Source organism: Dendrobates tinctorius, unplaced genomic scaffold (genome assembly GCF_039654945.1).
Source record: "Dendrobates tinctorius isolate UK_male_01 unplaced genomic scaffold, ASM3965494v1 ptg000007l, whole genome shotgun sequence".
NCBI classification, from domain to species: domain Eukaryota; kingdom Metazoa; phylum Chordata; class Amphibia; order Anura; family Dendrobatidae; genus Dendrobates; species Dendrobates tinctorius.
This window is the reverse complement of record NW_027361675.1, coordinates 38,137,483-38,152,513: the sequence shown is the minus strand read 5'-3', so window position 1 is coordinate 38,152,513 and position 15,031 is coordinate 38,137,483. Positions and strand designations below refer to the sequence as shown.

The 15,031-nt window shown below is 43.5% G+C and overlaps 1 protein-coding gene across 2 annotated transcripts in view; it reads right to left on the bottom strand.

Moving 5' to 3' along the window:
- Window positions 1-15,031, bottom strand: part of ULK2 (unc-51 like autophagy activating kinase 2) — a 185,297-nt gene that overhangs the window by 101,495 nt on the left and 68,771 nt on the right. For both annotated transcript variants that reach the window (XM_073573475.1, XM_073573484.1), the window contains exons 4-6: window positions 9,823-9,855; window positions 7,143-7,179; window positions 1,108-1,281 (exon numbers count right to left, since the gene is read on the bottom strand). In XM_073573475.1, coding sequence (XP_073429576.1) covers window positions 1,108-1,281; window positions 7,143-7,179; window positions 9,823-9,855 — 244 coding nt within the window. The remainder of the gene's footprint in view (window positions 1-1,107; window positions 1,282-7,142; window positions 7,180-9,822; window positions 9,856-15,031) is intronic.

Here is a 15,031-nt window from a genome sequence, read left to right as displayed (position 1 = left end):
AATAACACCAAATGTAAATCACAATCACTGCTAATTACCCAGTATGGCAAAGAACGGCCAATTCTTCGTCACAACAAATGCCCGCGATCATTATAACCAGTAAGCTCTTTCCCTGCACAAAGTCAAACAGTTAGGCTGTGTGCACACGGTGCGGATTCTGCTGTGGAATTTTCCATGCAGATTTTGCTAAATCCGCAGGTAAAATGACCTGCGTTTTACCTGCAGATTTAGTGCGGATTTCCCCTGCAGTTTAGGGTATGTGCACACGGTGCGGATTCTGTAAAACCGCAGGCAAATCCGCAGATAAACCGCAGGACTTGTGCACCAGCTCATTGGGGGAACATGCAAACTGTGATACACTGAACAGGTGGCGCTATACTAGTAAATGTCATAACTCTTCACGGGATATTTTATCAAAAATCATGTAAATTGAAAATGTGGCTAATTTTTTTATGATCGATACAATAAATAGGACATAAACAGTGAGACAAATCAAGATTGTACTCTATTCAGGCAGCAGCATTGTTCTAGCGATGTGGACTCAGCCGCCAATTAGAGGCCACTAACCAGCTGCATCTTATCAATATTCCATCAGAGTGGATGTCGACTGACAAAACAGTAAAGGCTGCAGCCGATCAGCGGCCACTAGTCGGCTGCAGCAATAATGCTACCATGTGATCTACATCGGTGGAATGGCGTCGCTGCAGGAGGAGAGTAAAGACTTGACTATATTTCCAATGGGGCCATGAAGTCATTAAGCAGGATTTGTACATTAGTGGATAACCTCATTACCTCCATGCACACAAGCAGTATACTGCTTTCTAGTTAAAAGATATGTTAAATATACCATTATTATGTACAGACTATGCAGAATTACTTCCTATATATCAGGTTTTCTTAGGCTAACTTTTTTTTTTTTTTTTAATATTGTCTATAGTATGAAAGTATGCAAAATTGTTTTTATATCCTATGGGGCCCTGACGTGATTAGACTTAGTGGACACCTACTGTAAGGTCATTCTGTATTAATGTAATTTTAAGGTTGATGGTGACTTTAGAAATAACGTTACAACATTCGAGCTAAATACAGATTTCAATAATAACTTACCAATCTTTATCCGAATGCCACTAAAAGTTGACTTCTTCCGACTAGCATAAGAGAGAAGGATATTTTGCGGCTTCAGGTCCCTGTGGATAATGCCCTTGCTGTGCAGCACCCGCATTGCAGCTGCAATCTGTTGCAGGAAGACTCGTATGGTGTCTTCACTCAAGGTTCCTTTTGCTGCATTGTAAAAGAAGGGAAGAATATGTTATTAAAGCCAATAAAAAAAAAAAAATGTATTTATAGAGCTTTCGCATTAGGAAGATTTAGCATTTTACGCCTACGGTACTTTTGATCTACATAGATTATTACTATTTATTTTTAGAGCACCATTCATTCCATGCTGCTGTACATGTGTAAAGGAATCATATAGAAAATACAATGAAAAAACTAACAATGGCAGACTGGTGCAATAGGGAGAAGGCCCTGCCCTCGCTGACTTACTGCTTACAGGATAATGTGATTAATTCTTCAAGGGTTTAGCTTCCATTGGGTATTTTCCAAAATTAAATAAAAAAGCCATGTATTGGCTGCCGATAAATACCCGGTAACTAGAGAGTAGTGAATCCATTTGCAGGATCCTGGTCTAGCTGTGACATCCGTATTCTGTGGCTGCCGCACAGGAGCCCTGGTGTGCCTCCTTCTACCTGCCTGAATCTCAGAAACCTCTTCTGATCGGTAGGCCCAGAGTGAAGTTATCATTGTGGTGTGATGCAGGCATGTCGCGGCAGGTCTACGAAACATAAGAGGTGCCAGGGATTCCGGCAGGTAGGATGCAGGTCACTTGCCTCCGGTCTGGCAACCACCAACCACAGATGTTGATACTGGAACAGCGTCCTGCGCATCGATTCACTCATCTCCTCCGGTAACCCTTACATTGTATCAAATTCTCCTTTCCCATCATATATAATGTAACCAAATTCGTGAAAAGAATCCTACGGTACACAAAAACACTCACTACCACAATGCAAAAAAGATGTATTGACCAATAGGTTATTAATGGGACAACAAAATGGAAAATCCCGATGGATTATTTGGGTCACATTAGCTCTGGATCAATCTCCGGGGATCTGACCGGCTTAATTAGAACTGAGTATTCCATTGTGGCAGATTAGAAGAATTGGCTTTTTTTTTTAAACTTTAAAGTACATCTGCTTTGCCCTTTCGGAAGACGGGCATGCCATTCAAAGGCTCAAACAGTGTAACGCCATGACACCTCTTTGATTTTCCCTGAGGAAAAGATTATGTATCTGTGCTTCCCGAATAGTTGACTCCTTTCATGCAGCATTAGCCTGACACTGCTGCTGCCAGCAAGCGCCAAGCCCTGAGTGTAGCTGGGTTAAGTAAGGACAGCCTGTTGGCCCGCATTCATATAACTAGAGCTCGCATCCAAAACCAAGCACGGGGACAAGAAAAAACAGAAATAAATAAAAACAAAAAGGCACAAACATCTTACGACAAGTACACAAGTTTGAAGGAGGCTGTGAATAGTGAATATTTTACCATGTGTGGGCACAGTGTTTAATGTTCTAAAATGGCAACATCAATATGTTACCACTTTCCAGAAATCTTAAAATATTATACTTCAGATGTGGCCTCATTCTACTGTGACAAACAATGCAAACGTGTCAAACGATGGCCATCTGACCCACCTTTCTTAAGTGATTTGGAATGAAAGTAAAAGTTGGGAATAATAATTGATCATTTAAGACTTTTTTCCATCTATAGCAGCATCAGTAGTAAAAAGATATAAAGTTTAAAATAATAAAAAAAAAAAAAAAAAAAAAAAAAAAAAATTGTGTTATTCTCACCTTCTGGCGTCCCCTGCAGCGTCCCCAGGCCTCAGCGATGCTCCCGGCAACTCCTGTTCCCAGTGATGCCTTGCGACAATGACCCCCAGATGACGTAGTATCTCGCGAGACCGCTACGTCATCACAGGTCATTGTCGCAAGGCATCACTGGGAACGGGAGTTGTCGGGAGCATCGCTGAGGTCTGGGGATGCTGAAAGGTGAGAATATCACGATTTTTTATTTTTATTTTTTTAATTATTTTAAACTTTATATCTTTTTATTACTGATGCCGCATAGGCAGCTTCAATAGTAAAAAGTTGGACACACTTGTCAAAAAAAAAAATCAAAAAAAAATCGTGATATTCTCACCTTTCGGCGTCCCCTGCAGCATCCCCAGGCCTCAGCGATGCTCCCGCCAACTCTCGTTCCCAGTGATGCCTTGCGACAATGACCTGTGATGATGTAGCGGTCTCGCGAGATGCTTTGGCGTGTGTGACCAACCTGTCAATCAGTTTTTCAAGCGATGCTCCAGATCGCTTGGAAAACGCTAGTATTCTGCAAGCTAATTACGCTTGCAAAACGCTAGTCTTTCGCTGGAAATACGTGGGAATTACGCATGCGTATTTCCCGCGGCAGGGAGTTGCGGAATTCCGGACGTGTGCACATAGCCTAAAGGTCACAATTTACTCTAAAAAAGTAAGACAAACCGAGAGCATATTTCATTTTGTGCAATATTCCTCAACCCACATGAATTTAGTTGGAAAAAAACTGCATCTAATACCACAAATCCTAAAACAAAAGTCACTTTGATTCAACATATATGGTATGTTTTACTCTACGTTGTTTTTCATTGTCTAGACTAAAAGAAAACAATGAAGCAATGCTGCTTTTAACTGCTCATAATAATAAAAACAAAGTAGAAGCCCGTTAGTATATGCAGAAGTCGACTTCACGCTTTGTTTGCAGTCAAAGTCCTTTTTTCACATTTGTTTCTACATTTTTATTTAATCACTACTACATCACTGTACTTTCCGCTGTATTTTTTAGCCAACAACAAAAAAATGCATGAAATCAGAGGGGGGGGGGGGGGGGGGGGAATTTGCCTCGGTGTTAACCCAATACTTATATGTTGCATTTGATACAACAGGTCGACTGTCTAATGTACGTCGGGGCCATTCACTGGTGTAGGAAAGAAAAATTGGGCATATTGACACACCCAACCCATTTTTTCTCCTGGCAGATAAGATGCCTTCAGGGGAGTCTGACAGCAGCATACTCCCCTCTCTCTAATAAAAACACAAAGTTCATGGGAAAGTTGAGAGAGATGGCTGTAAGAGAAGGATCTAAGGCCGGGATCACACATGCAAGAAACTTCTTGCATGTTAACACCTGTCACTGCTGCTGGCACTCAGGGGCGGAGCATGCGGCTCCATGTATTGCTATGCAGCCACACTCTCCGCTCCCGAGTGCCGGCAGCAGTGCCAGGTGTTAACATGCGAGACTCGGCCGTGTTTCTCGCATATGTGATCCCGGCCTAAGGCAGATGGACACCTTTAGTTTTTTGGGTTTTTTTCAGTAAGGCCTGTTCCACACATCCGTTTGTGTCCATCAGTCAAAATCCGCCGTTTTGCAAAAAAAAGCAGATCCGCCATTTTTCTTGGCAGATCTGTTTTTTTTTTCCCCATTGAGTTGCATTACCGGCGGATCTTGACGGATGGCCATCCGTTGGATCCGTTTTTTTGCAGATCCGCCAAAATTTTGACGTCCGTCGACATGCCCGAACGGACCATGCAACGCTTTTTCGGGCGGCAGGATCCGCACTTCTCATGCCCAAAAGACTTCACTCAGCCGGATATTTAACCCTAAACTCTGTTCTGGCGGCTGAAAAAATTCTCTCTCTCAGCGGTTCCTTTAAAATTCTTCCTTTGATGGATCCATTAAAATAACGGTCCGGTGACAAACGTTGTGGTCAGTACAGAAACGGATCAGCTATCCGCCATTTTAGCGGATTTTGACTGACCAAAAAAAACTGATGTGTGAAACAGGCCTAAGTTAGAAGGGTGCGTGGGTATTGGTGTGTTAAGGACATCTGGCAAAATGTTATGGGAAGCGTGTAAAGGTGGGCTCGGTTATGGTATATAAGGACCATTTGACAGAATCTTGTGATGCCACCTTTCCTAGACTGTTTTACTTATAGCAAAACATAATTGCATTCTGTTCCTCCATAGAGAATTTGTGTCCTAGGCATATATATAGAGAGGCAAGTCTATTGAATTTAGGGTTGCATCCAAAAAGAGGTCACCTTTGCGCTGCTGTATGGGCTTATATAATTTTGATCAAGACTGTAAAGTAACTCAAGTTGTGTGTGTGTAGATATAGTGGAGTCCATGTATTAATTAATTGCCAAGTGCTGTTGTATAGCGCCTGAAAAGGGTTGTCAGCTTTTGCGCACCAAACCTTTGTATCTTGTGGTTAAGCTTATGGCATAAATAGCTACACACTCCTCATTGAACCCTCCTTTATACACTCACTGGCCACTTTATTAGGTACACCTGTCCAACTGTGTGTTAAGACTTAATTTCTAATCAGCCAATCACATGGCGGCAACTCAGTGTATTTAGGCATGTAGACATGGTCAAGACAATCTCCTGCAGTTCAAACCGAGCATCAGTATGGGGAAGAAAGGTGATTTGAGTGCCTTTGAACGTGGCATGATTGTTGGTGCCAGAAGGGCTGGTCTGAGAATTTCAGAAACTGCTGATCTACTGGGATTTTCACGCACAACCATCTCTAGGGTTTACAGAGAATGGTCCGAAAAAGAAAAAAAATCCAGTGAGCGGCAGTTCTGTGGCCGGAAATGCCATGTTGATGCCAGAGGTCAGAGGAGAATGGGCAGACTGGTTCGAGCTGATAGAAAGGCAACAGTGACTCAAATTGCCACCCGTTACAACCAAGGTAGGCAGAAGAGCATCTCTGAACGCACAGTGCGTCGAACTTTGAGGCAGATGGGCTACAGCAGCAGAAGACCACACTGGGTACCACTCCTCTCAGCTAAGAACAGGAAACTGAGGCTACAATTTGCACAAGCTCATCGAAATTGGACAGTAGAAGATTGGAAAAACGTTGCCTGGTCTGATGAGTCTCGATTTTTGCTGCGACATTCGGATGGTAGGGTCAGAATTTGGCGTAAACAACATGAAAGCATGGATCCATCCTGCCTTGTATCAACGGTTCAGGCTGGTGGTGGTGGTGTCATGGTGTGGGGAATTTTTTCTGGGCACTCTTTGGGCCCCTTGGTACCAATTGAGCATCGTTGCAACGCCACAGCCTACCTGAGTATTGTTGCTGACCATGTCCATCCCTTTATGACCACAATGTACCCAACATCTGATGGCTACTTTCAGCAGGATAATGCGCCATGTCATAAAGCTCGAATCATCTCAGATTGGTTTCTTGAACATGACAATGAGTTTACTGTACTCAAATGGCCTCCTCAGTCACCAGATCTCAATCCAATAGAGCATCTTTGGGATGTGGTGGAACGGGAGATTCGCATCAGGGATGTGCAGCCGACAAATCTGCGCCAACTGTGTGATGCCATCATGTCAATATGGTCCAAAATCTCTGAGGAATGCTTCCAGCACCTTGTTGAATCTCTGCCACGAAGAATTGAGGCAGTTCTGAAGGCAAAAGGGGGTCCAACCCCTTACTAGCATGGTGTACCTAATAAAGTGGCCAGTGAGTGTAGAAGGGACATGAAAACTAGAGAAATAAAAAAGCAGAACCAGAAGTTTAGTTACATGTGGTCTCCACTGTAGAGAGCGGTAGAAGATATTTATGCTGTAGCAAGTAGGCTCCAAGACCAAAATAAGAAAATAAAAATAACCCTAAACCTATTGTGCTCATCATAAGTGCGTGGGGGGAGACTAAATGAAAAGTCTTCCACAAAATAAAGAAGGTTATTTTTTGCTTGTGCCTCCCCTTGGGATGGCAGCTGGAGAGAATAATATTCTGCTTGTATTTTTGTTCTTTCTCATGTCTTAAAAGGTTAAAAAAAAAAAAAAAAGCTAGCGACAACAGGGAGTAACAGCCAAGACAATGAAGCCAAGCTGGGAAAACAAACGGCTCCTGTTACTCTTTGACGTTTATTATAGAGAGGTTGGATTTTTATGAGCACAAAAGTTTTTTTTTTTTTTTTTTAAAGTCTTTTTTCTACTACTTGATAGTTTTACAAAAGGGAAACAAAGTACCTTGTAAATAATCTGCCAGGTCTCCTCCATTGCAGTACTGAAAAAAAAAAAAAAAAAAAAACATTAGGATGATTCACAGGCTAGAAAATCTACAAAATTTGCATAAGAGCCTAGTGTAGTGGCAAAAAAGGGCTACAGTCTGGTAAATCTGTTTTCAGACTACTCATATCAACCACACGTTCAGACAAGGGCTTACAGTTCCCCTTTCTACAGTCTTGCTAAGCAAAGAAAAACAAAAAAAATTGTCTTTACGCAGGAGGGCACAAAACTTGTTCAGCGGTCCCGGCATTCATCCACCCCACTGCCTCTCCATCACATGCCCTACAAGCACTGTTAGGCTTGTTTCACACTTCCGTTTGTCTCCATCAGTCAAAATCCGCCGTAATGCCAAAAAAAACGGATCCGCCATTTTTCTTGGCGGATCCATTTTTTCTCCCATAGACTTGCATTATCGGCGGATCTTGACGGATGGTCATCAGTTGTAACCGATTTTTTGCGGATCCGCCAAAATTTTGACGTCCGCTGACATGACTGGACGGACAATGAAACGTTTTTTTTTGCTGGCCGGATCCGCATTTTTGCACATTTTCCCACAGCGCATGCGGAAGAATTTCCTTCCCCGGCAATTTAACTCTAAATCCCGTTCGCAGATCTCTCTCGGATCATTCATGCCCGCGAGATGCCTGCTCTCTTCTCGCGGCTCCCAGATCATTCATTCCCGCAAGATGCCCGCTCTCGTCTAGCGGCTCTTGGATCTTTCATTCCCGCGAGTTGCCCGCTCTTTTCTCGCGGCTCCCGGATCATGCCCACTCTCTTCTCGCGGCTCCCGGGTCATGCCCGATGCCGCTCTTCTCGCAGCTCATGCCCGCTCTCTTCTCTCGGCCCCGCTACATCGGCGGTACTTTTTTTCAAGCCTGCGGTTCCTTTAACACTCCTACATCGGCGGATCCCGTCACACCAACGATCCGGTGGCTCTCCGCCTTTTTGGCGGCTGGCAACTGACAGGAAAAATGTAAGTAGCCTTAGGCTACTTTCACATTAGCGTCTTTGTGCGCTGCGCATCGTGCGCAAGTAGAAACGCATGCAAAAACACATCATGATACACGTTTACTCGTAAAACGCAGGCGTACACAAACACAGGCGTACGCATGTCTATGAGCACGCCTGCGTTCCCATAGACTGTAATGCGTTATGACGCAATCCGTGCGCAAGCAAATGCATGCGTTTGACGCCTTTGGACAGACCCAAAAATGCAACAGGTTGCGTCTGGCGCGTCTAGACGCACTCCTAGAAAAAACGCATGCGCACAAAAACGCATGGAAACGCAAGACCATGCGTACGCCATGTTAAACATAGGTATGCATGCGCACGGATGCGCTTGATGAGCTGCGCAAAAAAAAAAAAATCGCTAATGTGAAACCAGCCTTAAAGAGGTAGTCCACATGCAATAAAAATTGGGCCACAGATAGGCAATGCTTTAACACTTCATTCCAGTGCCGTATCTCGGCTTCTCACTCAGTTCACTGTTAACAGGTCTCCAATGGTGATGTCCTGTCAACAATACGTGACCACTGCATCCAGTCACTGGCCTCAATTCTGACGCAAGAGATTGCATATTGTAGGCGGGAAGGCACCACCGCAGCAATGAAAAGACCAACAAGTAATGCTAATTCTAGCATTGTAAAGTCTTATATACTTGTGGGCTAATTTTTACTGATGCCACAATTTAAAAGGAATCAGCTGCCGGCATTAACATCAGGGGCTTATCTACAGCATTCTGGTCCGGCTCCTCCCATCTTCATACGATGCCGTCCTCTTCTTCCCTTCCTGTAGTAGCTCCGGAGCAGGCGCACTGCTCTGCCCTGCGCCTGCACTACTACAGGAAGGGAAGAAGACGACGGCATCGTATGAAGATGGGAGGAGCCGGACCAGACTGCGACACCCATTGGACCGGACCGCCCCCTCCGGTAAGTATAATCTAACGTGTTTTTCTTATCTTTCAGGTTACATCGTGGGCTTATCTACAGCATTACAGAATGCTGTAGGTAATCCCCTGTTGTCAATGCCGGCAGCTGATAGGGCAAAAAAAGGGCGACAGATTCCCTTTAACTATACACCCTTAAAAGCAGGTACACCCCCCTCCCCCTCCCAAAAAAACAATTAATGGGATTAACATTTACATAATACATTTTCCAATAGGAGGAAATTTATATATTTTTCTTTCTATAGAGGTAAAATGGAGATCATATTTGAAGTCACTTTAATGATCACATTAGAAAACTGCACAATTAATAAATTACCCTATATAAAGCACTATTAGAAATAAAAGTTCATAAGAAATTTCAACTTCTCAGTCCCCCAAGAGCTGTCAGCAGAATACAGGCATGTGCTGACACAGACCATCACGCCCCGCCAATAGGCAGCGTAACGTTGTCAGCAGTGCTCTGAAAGAACGCGTGCGGCTAATTGACTTACAATGTCCTATGTGATTACATTTTTAGCATTGTAGCAAATGTATTGGCATGCATGGGATTAGCAGATAAAAGGACTGATAGAGCCTTCAACTTTATGCTACACTAGATAAAAGTTCAGCAGAAACACTAGAGACTACTAGCAAAGCAACAGAATGCCATACTTCACTACCTAAATGTAAATCAGACATACTGCAGCACATGCTTACCTCCATGACCAAGAAAACAGAATTGGGCATTTCCTGCAAAACAAAGAAATGACAACATAAGAAAAAATACAGGTTTCACATTTCAATCACATGACTATAATATAACCTTCAAAGATGTTTTATGAAAAGAAAAATCAATTGTTACAACCAGAAAAAGTACTGTCACCAGCAAACAAGATATCAGCGCCATACACATACCACTGCAGGCTGGCTAAGGGTATGTGCACACGGTAAGCATTTACTGCAGACCTTTATTTTTTTGGAAGGACAAACAAATGTATGTTTGCCAAGTTTTTTCCCCAATCCATTAGAATAGGTGAAAAATACAGCAAAACCAGAGAAATTAGGTGCCGCACATCTGAAACGGTTTCAAATCTGCAAGGAAAAGATAAGCAACCTGTTCATGAGACTTCAGGAATCTCATTCACTTTGCTGGTAGGGTAAAATGCTGCATTTCTTTGCAGCAAAAACGGAAAACGTAAAACATGCTCTAAAATAGCATGCGATGTTCCATGACAGGAACAGTGACCTCATGTCAACCTGCTAGTTGTGACAAACATCATAAAATCGATAGATCCAACAAAAATAAGTCTTTGTCCAGATACATCGGGAACACAAACCAAAACCAAGCAGCCCCCCCATACACATTTCAATCTGCTGAACTTTGTTATATTGACCAATAGTCAAAGGCCTGTTTCAAACATCCAACATTCATAGTCTGTATACAGACCTCTCGACCCAAATGCTCATAATATGTCAATGGCGCATGGAGTCCCCAACACCGGTCAAAAAACTGAGGTCCACACTCAAACTGTGAAGGTCAGATACATGAAACTGGCCTAGTTTGTTTGGGGACAACGGACAATTCCGTGGTCTTCTTCTGGGATACAGAACCCTAAGTTTGGTATATACATTGGTGTATATGCTAAGAAAAGCTAAAACCAGACTCGAGGGTCCAGATTCCTCACTTGTAGTTTGTTTTTAAGTCACTTTTCTCTTTTTTAATCTGGTGGCTTTCGCTGACCTTTGTTGCGCCAAATTCATTATGACTGTGCATGTCTCATGAATCACTTTTGCGAATGTTTGAGCAAAAAAAAATTGCAATTTAAAAAAAAAAAAAGTTGCAAATGAATTAAAAACATCTAAAATAGCTAGACTGGGGGGGGGAGGGGGATAAAAAATAAAATAAAAAAATCAGGCGAGAACATGTCAAACAGACCTGAAAAGACGCAAATAGAATAAAAAAGGGTGCAAAACTAGGCAGAAAACAGGCATTGATGAATCAGGACCCCGGTGTGATGTGAACATTACTTAACTAATCCTTCAGCAATGTTTAGTAGCACGATACATACCATAGTTGAATTAAAACTTTTATTAGGGGGTCGCTGCAATGGATGTACACTTGTTATTGACTCTTCAGCACAAGCTTTATTTTACTAGTGCTTTACCCCGATTCCTGAGCAGTATGTTTGGAGAACAGCAGCCCATTTTCCCAAGGATACTATCTCGTGTGTTATCACAGGCCCATTCTCCGGCCTCTCGTTTTCCTAGAAAGAGCTTTTCTAGGAATCCTAACCCTACTTGCATAAATAACTCAAAACACATCTAGCCTCTGAAAGCAGATTATTCAAGTCATGAGGCTCATATTACACAGTCAGAAAGTTCGTTTTCTAACCTTCCACAGCTGGAAGTGGTTGACCCCATTAATCATTAGTCATGTGAAGGGCTGTACGGCCCTAGAAATAATTGGTTACATTGACTGTAGGATGCAAGAGGCGCTCGGCACAGCTCAGTAAGAGCAGGGGAGTGTTCGCTATGCACACAGATACTTTACAAAAGAAGATGCTTGCTCCAAGTACATTAACAGTAAAGTACATTACCGGTTACTACAAAAGGAATAATTCATTTAATGATTCAACATGAACGAGGAGACCGAGAGGTTCTCCAAACCTTACTATTTAATAAAGATGCTGGATTACCAAAAAAAGATGTCAGGTCTGATCTGCGCTTGTACAGAGTAAGGGTGTGTACACACGCTGCGGATTCATCCACGCGGATTTTGCAAAATCCGCAGATTAATCCGGGGGTCAAAAGACCTGCGGTTTATCTGCGGTTTTGCCCTGCGGTTTATCATCTCCACAATGGAGGAGATGGTAAACCGCTGCGGAATCCGCAGAAAGAATTGACATGCAATGCTTTCTGCGGATTTGAAACCGCAGCAAAATCCGCAGCGGTTTTTGATTTCCATAGGTTAGAATGCTACTGTACACCGCAGCAGAAACTGCTGCGGATCCGCAGGGCCAAATCCGCTGCGGATCCGCAGCGTGTGCACACAGCCTAATGTTATTATCTGACAAACAAATGTAAGCAATAGATAGGCATGGACGAGCAGGAAAACTCAATTGGTCAAGGCTGAAGATCACAGAAAATTGTGGTGGGAAACGCTATGCAAAAACGAGTAGGAGAACGCACAGAATTCAAGTCCATCCACCAAAAAAGTGATGCCAGTTATAACAGGAACATCATTTTACAAGACCGTATCGCCGGAGCGGAATGTCAGCAAATGGTGGCCAAAGAGTATATAACTGCGGCAGTCCGTGCATTACTGCATGCGGCATTGAGCTGTGCGTGCACAAGACGCCTTTGCCCTGTGCGCACGAATGAGATCTCAGTGCTGGAAAAGCAGTCGGGGAATTTATGGGACCTCATTTTTCATGACTAGCCATTTTTCATATGACCGCAAAATTGATGAGATGCCTTGTAATGATAGAGAATTTGCAGGAGACTGGTACCAGGGCTGTGGAGTCGGAGTCGGCGCTCATTTTGGTGGAGTCGGTATAAAATGGACCGACTCCTAAAATATATAATAAATCGGGTACAGTAGTTTAATGTAGAATGTGCTGAATATTTTTCATAGGAATTTTGATAAAGATATGAAATGTCCTATAAATGGCTGTTCTATTCCTAAGGCTACATTCACACACAGCGTTTTTGCTGCGTTTTTTGAGGATACGTTTTTCAGCTGCAAAAGCCGATCAGATTTTTAAAAAACCGCATCACCTGAAAGGTTTTTGAGCTCATAGTGTTTTCAATAGCAAAAGCAGATTAGAAAAACGCCACACAAACTGACATGCTCATTCAGCCCAAAAACGGATCTTCACAAAACAATGTGTCTGAATGTCATATCTTGAAACCCATTGACTTTGCTGGGATGCCCAGAGTCACTGCATTTTACTGCTAAAAAACAGATCCGCAAAAGCGCTGTGTGAATCATGACGGCAGCTGCCCCCCCAAGAAGCAGGGGCACGCACCTATCAAAACTCACTTGTATGCTGCAGTGCTCCCATCCCTGCACCGGCTCCAGACTGCAGGGGGCAATCTCCCCTCCTCTGTCCTGTCTTCTGCCATCTTCACCAGAGAGAGGAGGGGGAGGGGTGCATGCCCTGCACAGGATCCGATTCCTGGGCCCCAAGCTGGAGAAAGTTGTGCACACACTGCAGCTGGCAATAGAGATAGTCTGCACTAGGGAAATGCTGGAAATCTGATTGGAAAAGTGAGGAAATTGGTTATTGCCGCCAGAACCCCTAAAATTGATTCCATCTTGAAGAGACATGCTGGGAAAGGGAAAATTGTCGATCAAGCCACTCGGTGCGGCAGCACTTATTTAATGATTGAGCGATTGCTTGAACTAAAACCATTTATTATAGATATGGCGAATCTCAGGTAACCCTAAAGCCCCTGTCACACACAGCGATCTCGCTAGCGAGATCGCTGCTGAGTCACAAGTTTTGTGACGGATCAGCGATCTCACCAGCGAGATCGCTCTGTGTGACAGCTATCAGCGACCGGCCCCCCTGCCGGGTATCGCTGATCGTTCATGAAAGGTCAGGACTTTTTTTGGGACGTTGGTCTCCCGCTGCCAGCACGCATCGCTGCGTGTGGCAGGTGGGAGAGCAACGACCAGCGATCAGCTAGCTGGTAACCATGGCGCGCGGTGCTTAGAAACCTGATGTGTACCTTAGTTACCAGCGCATTGATGCAGGGAGCTGGTAATCAAGGTACACATCGGGTTTCTAAGTGCCGCTTAGAAATCCGATGTGTACCTTGGTTACCAGCTCCCTGCATCAGCGCGCCGGTAACTAACGTACACAGCGAAGCGCCCGCTCGGCGTCGCTCGTGCTGATCACTGATGAAGCTGCCTGTTTGACAGCTCTCCAGCGATCATGTACGACACACCAGCGATCCTGACAAGTTCATATCGTTGTCGGGATCGCTGGTGAGTCGCTATGTGTGACGGGGCCCTAAATGAAGGTCAATGGACACAGGTGGCTGAATTAAGGAATTGCTTAATCACTCATTTTCCGTGACTAAAAAAAATTACAAGCTAAGGATTTAACTCCTGGCATTTTCATAAGGGAGTGGAAGAACTTGCTATTTTGCCTGTCCCAAAGAGGAGGTTTAATCGCAGATGGCATTTCTGCTTCAATGAAACAGAGAGAGACACAGCTATTGGAAAATAAAATTTTTCTGGCAGCCGTCTATGTGGATCCGAGTCATCGTATACTGCTTGATGATCAACAGCTTACTAAAGGAAAAGAAACTGACTGAGGTAGCAGTTAGGATGAGTGGCCGACAGGAGGACTGCCAGGCGCAAGAGGACTTGGGTCCTGACAGTGCTACTGCTGCCATATCTTCATCCTCATCAGATGAGGAGTTTGACTTTGACAAGTATTTGGATGACATGGAGCAGGGAAAGCGTTGCCGCAAGGAAAAAGATTTCACTCCGTCTCCTATAGCAAGCAGATTGACCATATTTCAGCAAAATGTTTCACTTGCTCTCAAAGAAATAGAAAAATTCAACCGTTCATCAACACTGACTGTGCATGAGGCAATTCCTTTATACCCGGAAATTATTAGAGATGTTGCCCATGTGGTTACGGCTTTGCCTCCAACCCAAGTTAGTGTAGAGAGGTTGTTCTCTGGCCTTAAAATTATTAGGTCAAATTTGAGGACATCTACGAAGGAGGATCTGATGGAGGCAATTCAATTTCTTAGAACAAATTCATAGACTGCACAAATGTTATTTAGTATGTTTTTGTTGAAAACTGTTGTTTGCCACTTACATAGTTTATTACATAGTGACTATATATATATATATATATATATATACACACACATACATACACACACACACACACACACACACACA